This window comes from Coregonus lavaretus, assembly GCF_964263955.1.
Source record: "Coregonus lavaretus genome assembly, contig: HAP1_SCAFFOLD_694, whole genome shotgun sequence".
Lineage (NCBI taxonomy): Eukaryota > Metazoa > Chordata > Actinopteri > Salmoniformes > Salmonidae > Coregonus > Coregonus lavaretus.
This window is the reverse complement of record NW_028160776.1, coordinates 181,917-200,198: the sequence shown is the minus strand read 5'-3', so window position 1 is coordinate 200,198 and position 18,282 is coordinate 181,917. Positions and strand designations below refer to the sequence as shown.

The window sequence follows — 18,282 nt, the reverse complement described above, 5'->3', positions numbered from 1 at the left end:
GTGATCACGGTTGACAACTCTGTTGTGTCCTCCTCCCAGAGTGCAAAGAGCCTTGGCGTGACCCTGGACAACACCATGTCGTTCTCCGCTAACATCAAGGCGGTGACCCGATCCTGTAGGTTCATGCTCTACAACATTCGGAGAGTACGACCCTGCCTTACACAGGAAGCGGCACAGGTCCTAATCCAGGCACTTGTCATCTCCCGTCTGGATTACTGCAACTCGCTGTTGGCTGGGCTCCCTGCCTGTGCCATTAAACCCCTACAACTCATCCAGAATGCCGCAGCCCATCTGGTGTTCAACCTTCCCAAGTTCTCTCACGTCACCCTGCTCCTCCGCACACTCCACTGGCTTCCAGTTGAGGCTCGCATCTACTACAAGACCATGGTGCTTGCCTACGGAGCTGTGAGGAGAACGGCACCTCCGTACCTTCAGGCTCTGATCAGTCCCTACACCCAAACGAGGGCATTGCGTTCATCCACCTCTGGCCTGCTGGCCCCCCCACCTCTGCGGAAGCACAGTTCCCGCTCAGCCCAGTCAAAACTGTTCGCTGCTCTGGCACACCAATGGTGGAACAAGCTCCCTCACGACGCCAGGACAGCGGAGTCACTCACCACCTTCCGGAGACACTTGAAACCCCACCTCTTTAAGGAATACCTGGGATAGGATAAAGTAATCCTTCTACCCCCCCTTACCCCACCCCCCCAAAAAAATTATATATATATATTGTAAAGTGGTTATCCCACTGGCTATAAGGTGAATGCACCAATTTGTAAGTCGCTCTGGATAAGAGCATCTGCTAAATGACGTAAATGTAAATGAGTGAGACATCTCACCACAGTCCCCTACTCGCAGGAGTGTGAGGAAGTTGGGCACGCTCGAGAATGATCAGAGGGCAGGCGAGTGGCTCTTTAGTATGAGGGGAGGGGCTCCCCCATTCGCCACTCAACCTGTCTGTCTCTGACAGATGTGTATGATTGGTCCTTCGAGCTACTTAGGAGATTCTGGTGAATCCCACTGTGAGATGTCTCACTCATAATATCAGAGAACCGGGGTTCCGCAGGTAACCGTCTATATAATGCACCAAAGCTTCTCCATTCTGTGTTTTTATCACATTGGCAATGAGTATTATATAATTTATTGATGATGATGTTCATCGTCTATTTATTTTTGTAATTATTTATGTTGCTGTCTATAGATGAAATATTTAATTGGATGCAGAGTATATCATTATTGGAATTGATTTGAAATAAATGTCAATTATTTTGAATGCATTTCGAATAAAACAATATGTAACCCCCTGGTTACTTTTAGCCCTGACTGCATTGAATTACTGTGTTCAACACCAGGCAACAGTCCAGACCAGAAAACCAGGCAACAGTCCAGACTAGAACACCAGGCAACAGTCCAGGCAACAGTCCAGACCAGAACACCAGGCAACAGTCCAGGCTAGAACACCAGGCAACAGTCCAGACTAGAACACCAGGCAACAGTCCAGGCTAGAACACCAGGCAACAGTCCAGACTAGAACACCAGGCAACAGTCCAGACTAGAACACCAGGCAACAGTCCAGACTAGAACACCAGGCAACAGTCCAGACTAGAACACCCGGAACTCCGAGCTAGCAACGTTGCTAATTTGTTGTTTTGAGTATTTAAAGTTGATAACTCACTGTTCATTTAAATAAATAGCTATACAAAAAATAGTTCATACAACGATAGCAGCGAGGGATTTGAGTTTTTTTCCCCAACTGTCATCGAAAGACCAGGCGTATCTCTGCCGCTGTCTCTTCCCGCCCAGATGTTCACCTGTTGGGATGCTGCTAGAGAAACTGAGCTGGGATGATGCTGCTCGTGAGGAACCACTCATTGTAAAAGTGGCAACAACAGTAGTTTTAGAAAAGGGACCTGTACCGTTTTTGTGAAGAATGGCCTGTTTTCATATTCATTTATTTTCCCCTCTTAGATTATTTTATTTATTTTTATTTCACCTTTATTTAACCAGGTAAACCAGTTGAGAACAAGTTCTCATTTACAACTGCGACCTGGCCAAGATAAAGCAAAGCAGTGCGATAAAAACAACAACACAGAGTTACATATGGGGTAAACAAAACATAAAGTCAAAAATACAACAGAAATACATATAATATACAGTGTGTGCAAATGTAGTAAGTTATGGAGGTAAGGCAATAAATAGGCCATAGTGCAAAATAATTACAATTAGTATTAACACTGGAGTTAGTAAAGGGGAACTGCACCTGCTGATTTGGCCTGGTTTTTTTGGCTTGGTGATGAGCTTGTGAAAGCTGTTGCTGCTGATAGGTGAAGGTCGCTGACCAGATACTTGCCAACATCACTGCGAGGGCATGTCTGCATGATGCTGATGAGGGACCCCCTTGCTGCTGTTCTCTCTGCTGCAAACTGGACATCTCTCGAACTGCAGCAGGCAATCCTATGAGGTGGTGTTGACTGGGAGGGCCTGTGACTGGGAGGGCCTGTGACTGGGAGGGCCTGTGACTGGGAGGGCCTGTGACTGGGAGGGCCTGTGACTGGGAGGGCCTGTGACTGGGAGGGCCTGTGACTGGGTGAGATAACAGACAGCCAAGTAGGAAAGAAAGGAGAAAGCGTTTTGCTAATGCACTTCACAACCAAAATGACTTTACTGGTTGTATCTGCTCCAACTTACTAGTTGTTGGATTCTAGCTTGAAATATATACTTATTCGTGTTACTATACTAGAAATACTTGACATGTATAATGTTATTGTTAAATCTTACGGAGAGGGCCAAAGGGTAACAGTCTGGTTTCAGTCACTGATAAGGTAGGATAGCCATGGATTAGGGAAGAGTGAGGAATGTGGGCCGAGGTCAGGCCCCATGGGGCGGCGCACAGTTGGCCCAGCGTCGTCCAGGGTAGGGGAGGGAATGGCCCAGCGTCGTCCAGGGTAGGGGAGGGAATGGCCCAGCGTCGTCCAGGGTAGGGGAGGGAATGGCCCAGCGTCGTCCAGGGTAGGGGAGGGAATGGCCCAGCGTCGTCCAGGGTAGGGGAGGGAACGGCCGGCAGGGATGTAGCTCAGTAGGTAGAGCATGGCGTTTGCAACGCCAGGGTTGTTGGTTCGATTCCCACGGGGGGCCAGTATGAGAGCATCTGCTAAATGACTAAAACGTAATGAAGTGAGGAGTTCTATTACACACTCACCACCTAAGTTCCTGCCTAGCAACAGAGATGGATTGGCTGTCTAGATGTGTAAGGAGTTGACTCCGCCTAGTAGGAGGGTATAAATACTAGTGATGGTGGGAACATGTCTTTATCTTTTCAGCTGTTTGACCCAGTGGGTGAATAAACTTGGTTTGAGCTTTACTAGTCGACCGTTAGTTTTTCACTCTCTTAGTCAGAACCTGACATAGTTTATCAAGCCGGGTATTTTTTAATACAACTTTTCACATTTCACATAACACACATTACCTGTCGTTGTTGATGAAGCTGTCTGTGTCATCAGAGCAGTAACTGGGGTCACTATCAGAGGCCTCATGATGAAGTGTCCTTTCCATAGGAGTCGAGATTGACACACAAGGGTACTTGTGTTGCATGACACAATTTATTCTGAGGTCTTGCCTGACAAAGTGTGAAAATAGCAAGTGTATAGTGATTGAACCAATTTTTTGGAGGTCGCTCAACCACTGCAATCGCAGTGGTTATGATACCCACGTTTGCTCCTTCTGGTAGGTCCCAGAGTCCGTTCATGACCAGGGGATCAGTCTGGCACCCAACTGTTCATGACCAGGGGATCAGTCTGGCACCCAACTGTTCATGACCAGGGGATCAGTCTGGCACCCAACTGTTCATGACCAGGGGATCAGTCTGGCACCCAACTGTTCATGACCAGGGGATCAGTCTGGCACCCAACTGTTCATGACCAGGGGATCAGTCTGGCACCCAACTGTTCATGACCAGGGGATCAGTCTGGCACCCAACTGTTCATGACCAGGGGATCAGTCTGGCACCCAACTGTTCATGACCAGGGGATCAGTCTGGCACCCAACTGTTCATGACCAGGGGATCAGTCTGGCACCCAACTGGGCACTTTGTCATCATCCCTCAATTATAAACATAGCTCGAGAAATAACGTAATCTCGTTTGGAAGCTAATGCTAAGCTAATGCTAAGCTAATGCTAAGCTAATGCTAAGCTAATGCTAAGCTAATGCTAAGCTAATGCTATGCTTTACAGACTGGCACCAGATTGGATTAGATTCAGGCCGGTTACACCGTTACGTTGTAACCAACTGTGACATGTTTTGCTATGGTATTTTTTTATATTTTATTATAATTATAATTTTGTAACCCCTTTTTCTCCCCAATTTCGTGATATCCAATTGGTAGTTACAGTCTTGTCCAATCGCTGCAACTCCCGTATGGACTTGGGAGAGGCAAAGGTCGAGAGCCATGCGTCCTCCGAAACACAACCCTGCCAAGCCGCACTGCTTCTTGACACACTGCTCGCTTAACCCGGAAGCCAGCCGCAACAATGTGTCGGAGGAAACACCGTACAACTGGCGACCGAAGTCAGCGTGCATGCGCCCGGCCCGCCACAGGAGCCGCTAGAGCGCGATGGGACAAGGACATCCCGGCCGGCCAAACCCTCCCCTAACCCGGACGACGCTGGGCCAATTGTGCGTCGCCTCATGGGTCTCCCGGTCGCGGCCGGCTGGGACACAGCCCGGGATCGAGTCTGGGTCTGTAGTGACGCCTCAAGCACTGCGACCGCTGCGCCACTCGGGAGGCCGGCCCTGGGTTGGGTTGAGTTTGTTGCCGCTAGTTAGTACACTGTTGTAGTCAGACATGAGTTAGCTAGTACCACCATAGCTGCATCCAATATTTATTTGTGTCCTAGACATGCGTTGCACCTCGGAGACTGTTTCATCTCAATTACACTAACTAACTAACTAACTAACTTAGTTACTCTAAGTTAAAGAGTAACTGTCTTGAAGAAAACACGTCATGTTAAACCAGATGTTTAGTTATAGTGAAACGTCAATTCTGGTCTTCATTTTGACAGTCCGTTGCAAGGTGATATACACTGCTCAAAAAAATAAAGGGAACACTTAAACAACACAATGTAACTCCAAGTCAATCACACTTCTGTGAAATCAAACTGTCCACTTAGGAAGCAACACTAATTGACAATACATTTCACATGCTGTTGTGCAAATGGAATAGACAACAGGTGGAAATTATAGGCAATTAGCAAGACACCCCCAATAAAGGAGTGGTTCTGCAGGTGGTGACCACAGACCACTTCTCAGTTCCTATGCTTCCTGGCTGATGTTTTGGTCACTTTTGAATGCTGGCGGTGCTTTCACTCTAGTGGTAGCATGAGACGGAGTCTACAACCCACACAAGTGGCTCAGGTAGTGCAGCTCATCCAGGATGGCACATCAATGCGAGCTGTGGCAAGAAGGTTTGCTGTGTCTGTCAGCGTAGTGTCCAGAGCATGGAGGCGCTACCAGGAGACAGGCCAGTACATCAGGAGACGTGGAGGAGGCCGTAGGAGGGCAACAACCCAGCAGCAGGACCGCTACCTCCGCCTTTGTGCAAGGAGGAGCAGGAGGAGCACTGCCAGAGCCCTGCAAAATGACCTCCAGCAGGCCACAAATGTGCATGTGTCTGCTCAAACGGTCAGAAACAGACTCCATGAGGGTGGTATGAGGGCCCGGCGTCCACAGGTGGGGGTTGTGCTTACAGCCCAACACCGTGCAGGACGTTTGGCATTTGCCAGAGAACACCAAGATTGGCAAATTCACCACTGGCGCCCTGTGCTCTTCACAGATGAAAGCAGGTTCACACTGAGCACATGTGACAGACGTGACAGAGTCTGGAGACGCCGTGGAGAACGTTCTGCTGCCTGCAACATCCTCCAGCATGACCGGTTTGGCGGTGGGTCAGTCATGGTGTGGGGTGGCATTTCTTTGGGGGCCGCACAGCCCTCCATGTGCTCGCCAGAGGTAGCCTGACTGCCATTAGGTACCGAGATGAGATCCTCAGACCCCTTGTGAGACCATATGCTGGTGCGGTTGGCCCTGGGTTCCTCCTAATGCAAGACAATGCTAGACCTCATGTGGCTGGAGTGTGTCAGCAGTTCCTGCAAGAGGAAGGCATTGATGCTATGGACTGGCCCGCCCGTTCCCCAGACCTGAATCCAATTGAGCACATCTGGGACATCATGTCTCGCTCCATCCACCAACGCCACGTTGCACCACAGACTGTCCAGGAGTTGGTGGATGCTTTAGTCCAGGTCTGGGAGGAGATCCCTTAGGAGACCATCCGCCACCTCATCAGGAGCATGCCCAGGCGTTGTAGGGAGGTCATACAGGCACGTGGAGGCCACACACACTACTGAGCCTCATTTTGACTTGTTTTAAGGACATTACATCAAAGTTGGATCAGCCTGTAGTGTGGTTTTCCACTTTAATTTTGAGGGTGACTCCAAATCCAGACCTCCATGGGTTGATAAATTTGATTTGCATTGATAATTTTTGTGTGATTTTGTTGTCAGCACATTCAACTATGTAAAGAAAAAAATATTTAATAAGATTATTTCATTCATTCAGATCTAGGATGTGTTGTTTAAGTGTTCCCTTAATTTTTTTGAGCAGTGTATTTTGGTCTTTTAGTAGTGAATCTCTTTTTGTTCCTAGCGGTTCAACTCTACCGTTGAAATCGTGACTCGGGCGAAAAAAACGATCTTTGACTGGGGAAAATAGTTTTGAACGGTCATCCAACTCGGAATAACAAGTCGGGAACTAGGGCATCTTTCCAGAGCTCCGACCTGAAGATCACTGATGTCCTGATTTGACCTCGTTTTTTTCCAAGTTCCCAGTTGTCTTGAAAGCACCATTAATGTGTTGTATTTTCTCCCAACCACTATGACTGATTGCCGGCGCTAAAACAGTTTGCTCATAGTTCATTGTGGTTTCTAATCCCAATTTTTGTATCCTTTATTTACAATATTCATCCTGGTCCCACATAATTCTGAAAAGTGAAAGCATACCTGTGAGGGGGGTGGGGGTGGTCGCCCTGGTAGTAGTTGTAGGTTTTTATAGAGAACCCAAGACCAACCTGTGAGTTAATTTGACCATTGGAAAAAGAGCCACTGCGTAAATACTGCAATGCGGGTTGGATTGAATTGAGCCCCTAATCTTAACTTTCACGGTGATGATTACACTTTTTCCTCCCAACACAATTCCGCAGTAAATGTGAGCTACATTTTATTTTGCGCCCCATGGGGGATTCGAACTTCCACCGCAAGTGGCAATAGATGTCAGGAACTCGGCACCTTACCACTGTGAGCTAAATGTCCAGAGACTTATTTAACTTCACATCATTTTATCAGAGGCAGTGGCCTTCTCTCAGTGGCCTTCTCTCAGTGGCCTTCTATTAGTGGCCTTCTCTCAGTGGCCTTCTCTCAGTGGCCTTCTCTCAGTGGCCTTCTATCAGTGGCCTTCTCTCAGTGGCCTTCTCTCAGTGGCCTTCTATCAGTGGCCTTCTATCAGTGGCCTTCTATCAGTGGCCTTCTCTCAGTGGCCTTCTCTCAGTGGCCTTCTATCAGTGTCCTTCTATCAGTGTCCTTCTCTCAGTGGCCTTCTCTCAGTGGCCTTCTCTCAGTGGCCTTCTCTCAGTGGCCTTCTCTCAGTGGCCTTCTCTCAGTGTCCTTCTATCAGTGGCCTTCTATCAGTGGCCTTCTCTCAGTGGCCTTCTCTCAGTGTCCTTCTCTCAGTGGCCTTCTATCAGTGTCCTTCTCTCAGTGGCCTTCTCTCAGTGGCCTTCTATCAGTGGCCTTCTCTCAGTGGCCTTCTATCAGTGTCCTTCTCTCAGTGGCCTTCTCTCAGTGGCCTTCTATCAGTGGCCTTCTGGTAAGTATGCTTTAGTGAGAAAGTGTTGGGATCTGGTAGGGGGGTTCCCTTACACAGACAGAGACAACTGCAATGGAACAAATAGGTCTGAGCTTTATGCAGGGTGCGTCGTCTAGCATGCACCTATAATTAAAAAGTTATTAACACAGTATATGTCATCACTAAGTTAATTTCAGTCAATCATTTGGAATGGAAAGGTCTAGGAAGCCTAGCCAGCCAGTGCATTTGTGGCACACCTTGTATGTTAGTGGGCGGACCTTGTTTATGCCCCACCCACAACTTCTCACCTGAATGCATTTTTGAAGGGGTTGGGCAAAGGCTGAAATTGGGGTAAATACAATGACATTGCTACAGGTTCATCTGCCTCACCTAAAGCCCATTCTGGTGGGAAGCTGCTATAGACCACCAAGTGCTAACAGTCAGTATCTGGATAACGTGTGAAATGCTTGTTAATGTATGTGATATCAATAGAGAGGTATACTTTCTGGGTGATTTAAATATTGACTGGCTTTCATCAGGCTTATTCCAGTCATGAAATTGCTTGTTCCAGTTACTAATAAGCATGCACCCATTAAGAAAATGACTGTAAAAACAATTGAAATCCCCGTGGATTGATGAGGAATTGAAAAGTTGTATGGGTTGAGAGGGATGAGGCAAAAGGAATGGCAAATAAGTCTGGCTGCACAACCGATTGGCAAACGTATTGCAAATTGAGAAATCATGTGACTAAACTGAATAAAAAGAAGAAGAAACTACACTATGAAACAAAGATAAATGACAAAGAATGATAGTAAAAAGCTTTGGAGCACCTTAACTGACATTTTGGGAAAAAAGGCAAACTCAGCTCCATCATTCATTGATTCAGATGGCTTATTCATCACAAAACCAACTGATATTGCCAACTACTTTAAGGATTTTTTTCATTGGCAAGATTAGCAAATTTAGACATGACATGCCAGCAACAATTGCTGACACTACACATCCAAGTGTATCTGACCAAATTATGAAAGACAAGCATTGTCGTTTTGAAGTCCGTAAAGTGAGTGTGGAAGACGTGAAAAAATTATTGTTGTCTATCAACGATGACAAGCCACCGGGGTCTGACAACTTGGATGGAAAATGACTGAGGATAATAGCGGATGATATTGCCACTCCTATTTGCCATCTCTTCAATCTAAGCCTACTAGAAAGTGTGTGCCCCCAGGCTTGGAGGGAAGCAAAAGTCATTCTGCTACCTAAGAATAGTAAAGGCAACTTAACTGGCTCAAATAGCCGACCAATTAGCCTGTTACCAACCCTTAGTAAATTATTGGAAAAAATGGTGTTTGACCAGATACAATGCTATTTTACAGTAAACAAAGGGAAAGATTCGTAGGGAAAGATTTGAATTCCCCTGCTATATAATTTCATCTACTATCAGTCAGGGATGACATGACACAAATAGGAATGCTGACAATGTTTATTTAGGACATTATAGATGAAATATTTCCAAGATGTGAAATCAGTAGTAGTCTGTTCTATTGCATCCAGGGGTGTTGTTGTAACTGCTCCAGGGTTGGCCGGTCGTCTGGACTGACAGCGAGGCACCGGCGAATCAGGTGACGGCAATCTGCAACACAAAAATAGTGATGTCATGTCATTCACACATGCAGGTAAACTGTTTTAGCCCGCTAAGCTAAAGCCTAGGCATTGGGGTCGCCATTGAGTCTCAGGCAAGTTCAACACACGTGAGTGCGGTTCACTAACCTAACTTCGTTACACAGAGACACACAAATCCAAAATCAAGTCACATTTTATTTCGTCACACAGTATAAAAGGTGAAACGCTTTCTACTAGCTGTAGCTCAGCTGGTAGAGCACGGCGCTTGGAACGCCAAGGTAGTGGGTTCGATCCCCGGGACCACCCATACACAAATAAAAAAAATGTATGCACGCATGACTGTAAGTCGCTTTGGATAAAAGCGTCTGCTAAATGGCATATTATTATTATATATTATTATACTACTATCTACTGCTCTCTCAACAATAATCAATATTAATTGTAAAAAAGTCTAATAAAAAATATTAAGTAATTAGAAGATTAATAGTATAAAACGGATATATAATATACTGACTAGATGATGTCAATTATTACAATATAATATACTGACTAGATGATGTCAATTATTACAATATAATATACTGACTAGATGATGTCAATTATGACTGTATTTACCAACATAAAGTAGATAGTGTCATGGACGCGCAGTTTAATTAAGCAATAAGGCCCGAGGGGGTGTGGTATATGGCCAATATACCACGGCTAAGGGCTGTTCTTATGCTCGACGCAACGCGGAGTGCCTTGTATATTGGCCATACGGTGGCTTGCCAAAGTATTCACCCCCCTTGGCATTTTTCTTATTTTGTTGCCTTACAACCTGGAATTTAAATGGATATTGGGGGTGTTTGTATCATTTGATTTACACAACATGCCTACCACTTTCAAGATGCAAATTTTGTTGTTGTGTGAAACAAACAAGAAATAAGACAAAAAAACTGAACTTGAGCGTGCATAACTATTCACCCCCCCAAAGTCAATACTTTGTAGAGGCACCTTTTGCAGCAATTACAGCTGCAAGTCTCTTGGGGTATGTCTCTATAAGCTTGGCACATCTAGCCACTGGCATTTCTGCCCATTCTTCAAGGCAAAACTGCTCCAGCTCCTTCAAGTTGGATGGGTTCCGCTGGTGTACAGCAATCTTTAAGTCATACCATAGATTCTCAATTGGATTGAGGTCTGGGCTTTGACTAGGCCATTCCAAGACATTTAAATGTTTCCCCTTAAACCACTCGAGTGTTGCTTTAGCAGTATGCTTAGGGTCATTGTCCTGCTGGACGGTGAACCTCAGTCTCAAATCTCTGGAAGACTGAAACAGGTTTCCCTCAAGAATTTCCCTGTATTTAGCGCCATCCATCATTCCTTCAATTCTGACCAGTTTCCCAGTCCCTGCCGATGAAAAATATCCCCACAGCATGATGCTGCCACCACCATGCTTCACTGTGGGGATGGTGTTCTCGGGGTGATGAGAGGTGTTGGGATTGCGCCAGACATAGTGTTTTCCTTGATGGCCAAAAAGCTCAATTTTAGTCTTATCTGACCAGAGTACCTTCTTCCATATGTTTGTGGAGTCTCCCACATGCCTTTTGGCAAACCAAACGTGTTTGCTTATTTTTTTCTTTAAGCAATGGCTTTTATCTAGCCACTCTTCCGTAAAGCCCAGCTCTGTGGAGTGTACAGCTTAAAGTGGTCCTATGGACAGATACTCCAATCTCTGCTGTGGAGCTTTGCAGCTCCTTCAGGGTTATCTTTGGTCTCTTTGTTTCCTCTCTGATTAATGCCCTCCTTGCCTGGTCCGTGAGATTTGGTGGGCGGCCCTCTCTTGGCAGGTTTGTTGTGGTGCCATATTCTTTCCATTTTGTATTAAGGGATTTAATGGTGCTCCGTGGGATGTTCAAAGTTTCGGATATTTTTGAATAACCCAACCCTGATCTGTACTTCTCCACAACTTTGTCCCTGACCTGTTTGGAGAGCTCCTTGGTCTTCATGGTGCCGCTTGCTTGGTGGTGCCCCTTGCTTAGTGGTGTTGCAGACTCTGGAGCTTTTCAGAACAGGTGTATATATACTGAGATCATGTGACAGATCATGTGACACTTAGTTGCACAGAGGTGGACTTTATTTAACTAATTATGTGACTTCTGAAGGTAATTGGTTGCACCAGGTCTTATTTAGGGGCTTCATAGCAAAGGGGGTGAATACATACGCACGCACCACTTTTCTGTTATCTATTTTTTCGAATTTTTTGAAACAAGTAATTTTTATTTTCACTTCACCAATTTGGACTATTTTGTGTATGTCCATTACATGAAATCCAAATAAAAATCCATTTAAATTACAGGTTGTAATGCAAAAGGCACTGTATATCACAAACCCCTGAGGAGATGTATTGCTATTATAAATTGGTTACCAATGTAATTAGAGCAGTAAAACTAAATGTTTTGTCATTCCCGTGGTATACGGTCTGATATACCATGGCTTTCAGCCAATCAGAATTCAGGGCTCAAACCACCCAGTTTATAATAAATATAGTATATAATACAACAGCAGCATGTTTGTAAGGGTTGGATGTGTTTAGAGTCAGTGCAGATAGTCCCTAGGTGCAGATAGTCCCTAGGTGCAGATAGTCCCTAGGTGCAGATAGTCCCTAGGTGCAGATAGTCCCTAGGTGCAGATAGTCCCTAGGTGCAGATAGTCCCTAGGTGCAGATAGTCCCTAGGTGCAGATAGTACCTAGGTGCAGATAGTCCCTAGGTGCAGATAGTCTCTAGGTGCAGATAGTCCCTAGGTGCAGATAGTCCCTAGGTGCAGATAGTCCCTAGGTGCAGATAGTCCCTAGGTGCAGATAGTCTCTAGGTGCAGATAGTCCCTAGGTGCAGATAGTCCCTAGGTGCAGATAGTCCCTAGGTGCAGATAGTCTCTAGGTGCAGATAGTCCCTAGGTGCAGATAGTCCCTAGGTGCAGATAGTCCCTAGGTGCAGATAGTCTCTAGGTGCAGATAGTCCCTAGGTGCAGATAGTCCCTAGGTGCAGATAGTCCCTAGGTGCAGATAGTCTCTAGGTGCAGATAGTCCCTAGGTGCAGATAGTCCCTAGGTGCAGATAGTCTCTAGGTGCAGATAGTCCCTAGGTGCAGATAGTCCCTAGGTGCAGATAGTCCCTAGGTGCAGATAGTCCCTAGGTGCAGGTAGTCCCTAGGTGCAGATAGTCCCTAGGTGCAGATAGTCTCTAGGTGCAGATAGTCTCTAGGTGCAGATAGTCCCTAGGTGCAGATAGTCCCTAGGTGCAGATAGTCCCTAGGTGCAGATAGTCTCTAAAGTCTTTACACTCACCTCTGGATATTCCGCGTGGAAAGTAGAGGGTTGCCTTGGCGATGCTAGTGTCACTGTAGAAAGGAACGTCACCCCACACCATCTAGAAAAAAACAGTTCCACAGCAAACACTTGTTACAGCAATGTGCTATCTCTTTATTATAGCAGTGGGATTACTATTATTAAAGAGTGGGATAGTGGTATTGTACCACCAGCTAATGTTTAGTAGTAGTAGTAGTAGTAGTAGTATCAATAGTAGTAGCAGCAGTAGTAATAGTAGTAGTAGTAGTAGTAGTAGCATCAATAGTAGTAGTAGTAGCAGCAGTAGTAATAGTAGTAGTAGTAGTAGTAGCATCAATAGTAGTAGTAGTAGCAGCAGTAGTAATAGTAGTAGTAGTAGTAGTAGCATCAATAGTAGTAGTAGTAGCAGTAGTAGTAGTAGTAGTAGTAGTAGCATCAGTAGTAGCATCAATAGTAGTAGCAGTAGCAGTAGTAGTAGTAGTAGTAGTAGCATCAGTAGTAGTAGTAGTAGTAGTAGTAGTAGTAGTAGTAGTAGTAGCATCAGTAGTAGTAGTAGTAGTAGTAGTAGTAGTAGTAGTAGTAGTAGTAGTAGCATCAGTAGTAGTAGTAGTAATAGTAGTAGTAGTAGTAGTAGCATCAGTAGTAGTAGTAGTAATAGTAGTAGTAGTAGTAGCAGTATTTGTATTTATTAGGGATCCCTACTCTTCCTGGGGTCCAAACATATTAAAGCACTTACATATAAAACAAAATATAAAACAGTACATCATATAACATTATTACACCACTACCTATCTACAATACAAAATGTTTAATACCACCATACAACAATATCCCAATGTGTCCTTCACAGTCCCCATTGTTCCATAAGGTGTATTTTTACCAGTTTTTTAAATCTGATTTTACTGCTTGTATCAGTTACCTGATGTGGAATAGAGTTCCATGTAGTCATGGCTCTATGTAGTACTGTGCGCCTCCCATAGTCTGTTCAGGACTTGGGGACTGTGAAGAGACCTCTGGTGGCATGTCTTGTGGGGTATGCATGGGTGTCTGAGATGTGTGCCAGTAGTTCAAACAGACAGCTCTGTCTATTCAACATGTCAATACCTCTCACAAATACAAGTAGTGATGAAGTCAATCTCTCCTCCACTTTGAGCCAGGAGAGATTTGCATGCATATTATTAATATTAGATCTCTGTGTACATCCAAGGGCCAGCCGTGCTGCCCTGTTCTGAGCCAATTGCAATTTTCCCAAGTCCCTTTTTGTGGCACCTGACCACACGACTGAACAGTAGTCCAGGTGAAACAAAACTAGGGCCTGCCTTGTTGATAGTGTTGTTAAGAAGACAGAGCAACGCTTAATTATGGACATACTTCTCCCCATCTTAGCTACTGTTGAATCAATATGCTTTGACCATGACAGTTTACAATCCAGGGTTACTCCAAGCAGTTTAGTCACCTCAACTTGCTCAATTTCCACATGATTCATTATGAGATGTAGTTGAGGTTTAGGGTTTAGTGAATGATTTGACCCAAATACAATGCTTTTAGTTTTAGAAATATTTAGGACTAACTTATTCCTTGCCACCCACTCTGAAACTAACTGCAACTAACTGCAAGTGTTGCAGTGATTTCAGTTGCTGTAGTAGCTGACGTGTATAGTGTTGAGTCATCCGCATACATAGACACTCTGGCTTTACTCAAAGCCAGTGGCATGTTGTTAGTAAAGATGGAAAAAGCAAGTAGCAGCAGCAGTAGTAGCTGTAGTAGCAGTAGTGTAGTAGTAGTAGTAGTAGTAGTAGTAGTGTAGTAGTAGTAGTAGTAGCAGTAGTAGTAGTAGTAGTAGTAGTAGTAGTAGTAGTAGTAGCAGTAGTAGTAGTAGCAGTAGTAGTAGTAGTAGTAGTAGTAGTAGTAGCAGTAGTAGCTGTAGTAGCAGTAGTAGTAGTAGTAGTAGTAGTAGTAGTAGTAGTAGCAGTAGTAGCTGTAGTAGTAGTAGTAGTAGTAGTAGTAGTAGTAGTAGTAGTAGTAGCAGCAGTAGTAGCTGTAGTAGTAGTAGTAGTAGTAGTGTAGTAGTAGTAGCAGTAGTAGTAGTAGTAGTAGTAGTAGTAGTAGTAGTAGCTGTAGTAGCAGTAGTGTAGTAGTAGTAGTAGTAGTAGTAGTAGTAGTAGCAGTAGTAGTAGTAGTAGTAGTAGCAGTAGTAGTAGTAGTAGTAGTAGTAGTAGTAGTAGTAGCAGTAGTAGCTGTAGTAGCAGTAGTGTAGTAGTAGTAGTACTAGTAGTAGTAGTAGCAGCAGTAGTAGCTGTAGTAGTAGTAGTAGTAGTAGTAGTAGTAGCAGTAGTAGTAGTAGTAGTAGTAGTAGTAGTAGTAGTAGTAGCAGTAGTAGCTGTAGTAGCAGTAGTGTAGTAGTAGTAGTAGTAGTAGTAGTAGTAGTAGTAGTAGTGTAGTAGTAGTAGTGTAGTAGTAGCAGTAGTAGTAGCTGTAGTAGTAGTAGTAGTAGTAGTAGTAGTAGCTGTAGTATATTTGTAGCAGTAGTAGTAGTAGTAGTAGTAGTATATTTGTAGTAGTAGTATATTTGTAGTAGTAGCTGTAGTAGTAGTAGTAGTTGTAGCTGTAGTAGTAGTAGTAGTAGTAGTAGTAGTAGTAGTAGTAGTAGTAATAGTAGTATATTTGTAGTAATGTACCTGGAAAAGCAGTATTCCCAGCGACCACACGGTGGCCGGAACAGCAAAGTACTCCCCTCTCAGTACTGTCTCTGGAGGAAGATACTCAGGAGTACCTGGGGGGAGAGAGACAGGTGTAGAGAGACAGGGGGAGAGAGACAGGGAGAGAGAGACAGGGAGATAGACAGGGAGAGAGACAGGGAGAGAGACAGGGGGAGAGACGGGGGAGCGAGACGGGGGAGCGAGACAGGGGAGAGAGACAGGGGGAGCAAGACAGGGAGAGAGAGACAGGGAGAGAGACAGGGAGAGAAACAGGGAGAGAGAGACAGGGAGAGAGACAGGGAGAGAGACTGGGAGAGAGAGACAGGGAGAGAGACAGGGGGAGCAAGACAGGGAGAGAGAGACAGGGAGAGAGACAGGGGGAGCAAGACAGGGAGAGAGAGACAGGGAGAGAGAGACAGGGAGAGAGACAGGGAGAGAGAGACAGGGAGAGAGACAGGGAGAGAGACAGGGAGAGAGAGACAGGGAGAGAGACAGGGAGAGAGACAGGGGGAGAGAGACAGGGAGAGAGACAGGTGTAGAGAGACAGGGAGAGAGACAGGGGGAGAGAGACAGGGAGAGAGACGGGGGAGAGAGACGGGGAGCGAGACAGAGAGATAGACAGGGAGAGAGACAGGTGTAGAGAGACAGGGAGAGAGAGAGGGAGAGAGACAGGGAGAGAGAGACAGGGCGAGAGACAGGTGTAGAGAGACAGGGAGAGAGACAGGGGGAGAGAGACGGGGGAGCGAGACAGGGGAGAGAGACAGGGAGAGAGACGGGGAAGCGAGACAGGGAGATAGACAGGGAGAGAGACAGGTGTAGAGAGACAGGGAGAGAGACAGGGGGAGAGAGACAGGGAGAGAGACAGGGAGAGAGAGACAGGGAGAGAGACACAGGGAGCGAGACGGGGGAGCGAGACAGGGGAGAGAGACAGGGGGAGCAAGACAGGGAGAGAGAGACAGGGAGAGAGACAGGGAGAGAGAGACAGGGAGAGAGACAGGGAGAGAGAGACAGGGAGAGAGACAGGGAGAGAGAGACAGGGAGAGAGAGACAGGGAGAGAGAGAGGGGGAGCAAGACAGGGAGAGAGAGACAGGGGGAGAGAGACAGGGAGAGAGAGACAGGGAGAGAGACAGGGAGAGAGACAGGGGGAGCAAGACAGGGAGAGAGAGACAGGGAGAGAGAGACAGGGAGAGAGACAGGGAGAGAGAGACAGGGAGAGAGACAGGGAGAGAGACAGGGAGAGAGAGACAGGGAGAGAGACAGGGAGAGAGAGACAGGGAGAGAGACAGGGGGAGAGAGACAGGGAGAGAGACAGGTGTAGAGAGACAGGGAGAGAGAGAGGGGGAGCAAGACAGGGAGAGAGACAGGGGGAGCAAGACAGGGAGAGAGAGACAGGGAGAGAGACAGGGGGAGCAAGACAGGGAGAGAGAGACAGGGAGAGAGAGACAGGGAGAGAGACAGGGAGAGAGAGACAGGGAGAGAGACAGGGAGAGAGAGAGGGGGAGCAAGACAGGGAGAGAGAGACAGGGAGAGAGACAGGGGGAGCAAGACAGGGAGAGAGAGACAGGGAGAGAGACAGGGAGAGAGAGACAGGGAGAGAGACAGGGAGAGAGAGACAGGGAGAGAGACAGGGAGAGAGACAGGGGGAGAGAGACAGGGAGAGAGACAGGTGTAGAGAGACAGGGAGAGAGACAGGGAGAGAGACGGGGGAGAGAGACGGGGAGCGAGACAGGGAGATAGACAGGGAGAGAGACAGGTGTAGAGAGACAGGGAGAGAGAGACAGGGAGAGAGACAGGTGTAGAGAGACAGGGAGAGAGACAGGGGGAGAGAGACGGGGGAGCGAGACAGGGGAGAGAGACAGGGAGAGAGACGGGGAAGCGAGACAGGGAGAGAGAGACAGGGAGATAGACAGGGAGAGAGACAGGTGTAGAGAGACAGGGAGAGAGACAGGGGGAGAGAAACAGGGAGAGAGAGACAGGGAGAGAGACAGGGAGAGAGAGACAGGGAGAGAGACACAGGGAGCGAGACGGGGGAGCGAGACAGGGGAGAGAGACAGGGGGAGCAAGACAGGGAGAGAGAGACAGGGAGAGAGACAGGGAGAGAGAGACAGGGAGAGAGACAGGGAGAGAGAGACAGGGAGAGAGAGACAGGGAGAGAGAGACAGGGAGAGAGAGACAGGGAGAGAGAGAGGGGGAGCAAGACAGGGAGAGAGAGACATGGAGAGAGAGACAGGGAGAGAGACAGGGAGAGAGAGACAAGGAGAGAGACAGGGAGAGAGACAGGGAGAGAGACAGGGGGAGCAAGACAGGGAGAGAGAGACAGGGAGAGAGAGACAGGGAGAGAGAAAGGGAGAGAGAGACAGGGAGAGAGACAGGAAGAGAGACAGGGAGAGAGAGACAGGGAGAGAGACAGGGAGAGAGAGACAGGGAGAGAGACAGGGGGAGAGAGACAGGGAGAGAGACAGGTGTAGAGAGACAGGGAGAGAGAGAGGGGGAGCAAGACAGGGAGAGAGAGACAGGGAGAGAGACAGGGGGAGCAAGACAGGGAGAGAGAGACAGGGGGAGCAAGACAGGGAGAGAGAGACAGGGAGAGAGAGACAGGGAGAGAGACAGGGAGAGAGAGACAGGGAGAGAGACAGGGAGAGAGAGAGGGGGAGCAAGACAGGGAGAGAGAGACAGGGAGAGAGACAGGGGGAGCAAGACAGGGAGAGAGAGACAGGGAGAGAGAGACAGGGAGAGAGACAGGGAGAGAGA

General features: G+C 46.8%; 1 protein-coding gene across 1 annotated transcript in view; it reads right to left on the bottom strand.

The window, feature by feature from the left end:
• Positions 1 to 9,376: 9,376 nt before the first annotated feature.
• LOC311121449 (serine/threonine-protein kinase pim-2-like) overlaps positions 9,377 to 18,282 on the bottom strand; it is an 18,367-nt gene continuing 9,461 nt past the window's right edge. The window contains exons 6-8 of the mRNA XM_084195941.1: positions 15,510 to 15,604; positions 12,832 to 12,913; positions 9,377 to 9,518 (exon numbers count right to left, since the gene is read on the bottom strand). Of these exons, the coding sequence (XP_084052067.1) occupies positions 9,427 to 9,518; positions 12,832 to 12,913; positions 15,510 to 15,604 (269 nt within the window). The 3' untranslated portion in view covers positions 9,377 to 9,426. The remainder of the gene's footprint in view (positions 9,519 to 12,831; positions 12,914 to 15,509; positions 15,605 to 18,282) is intronic.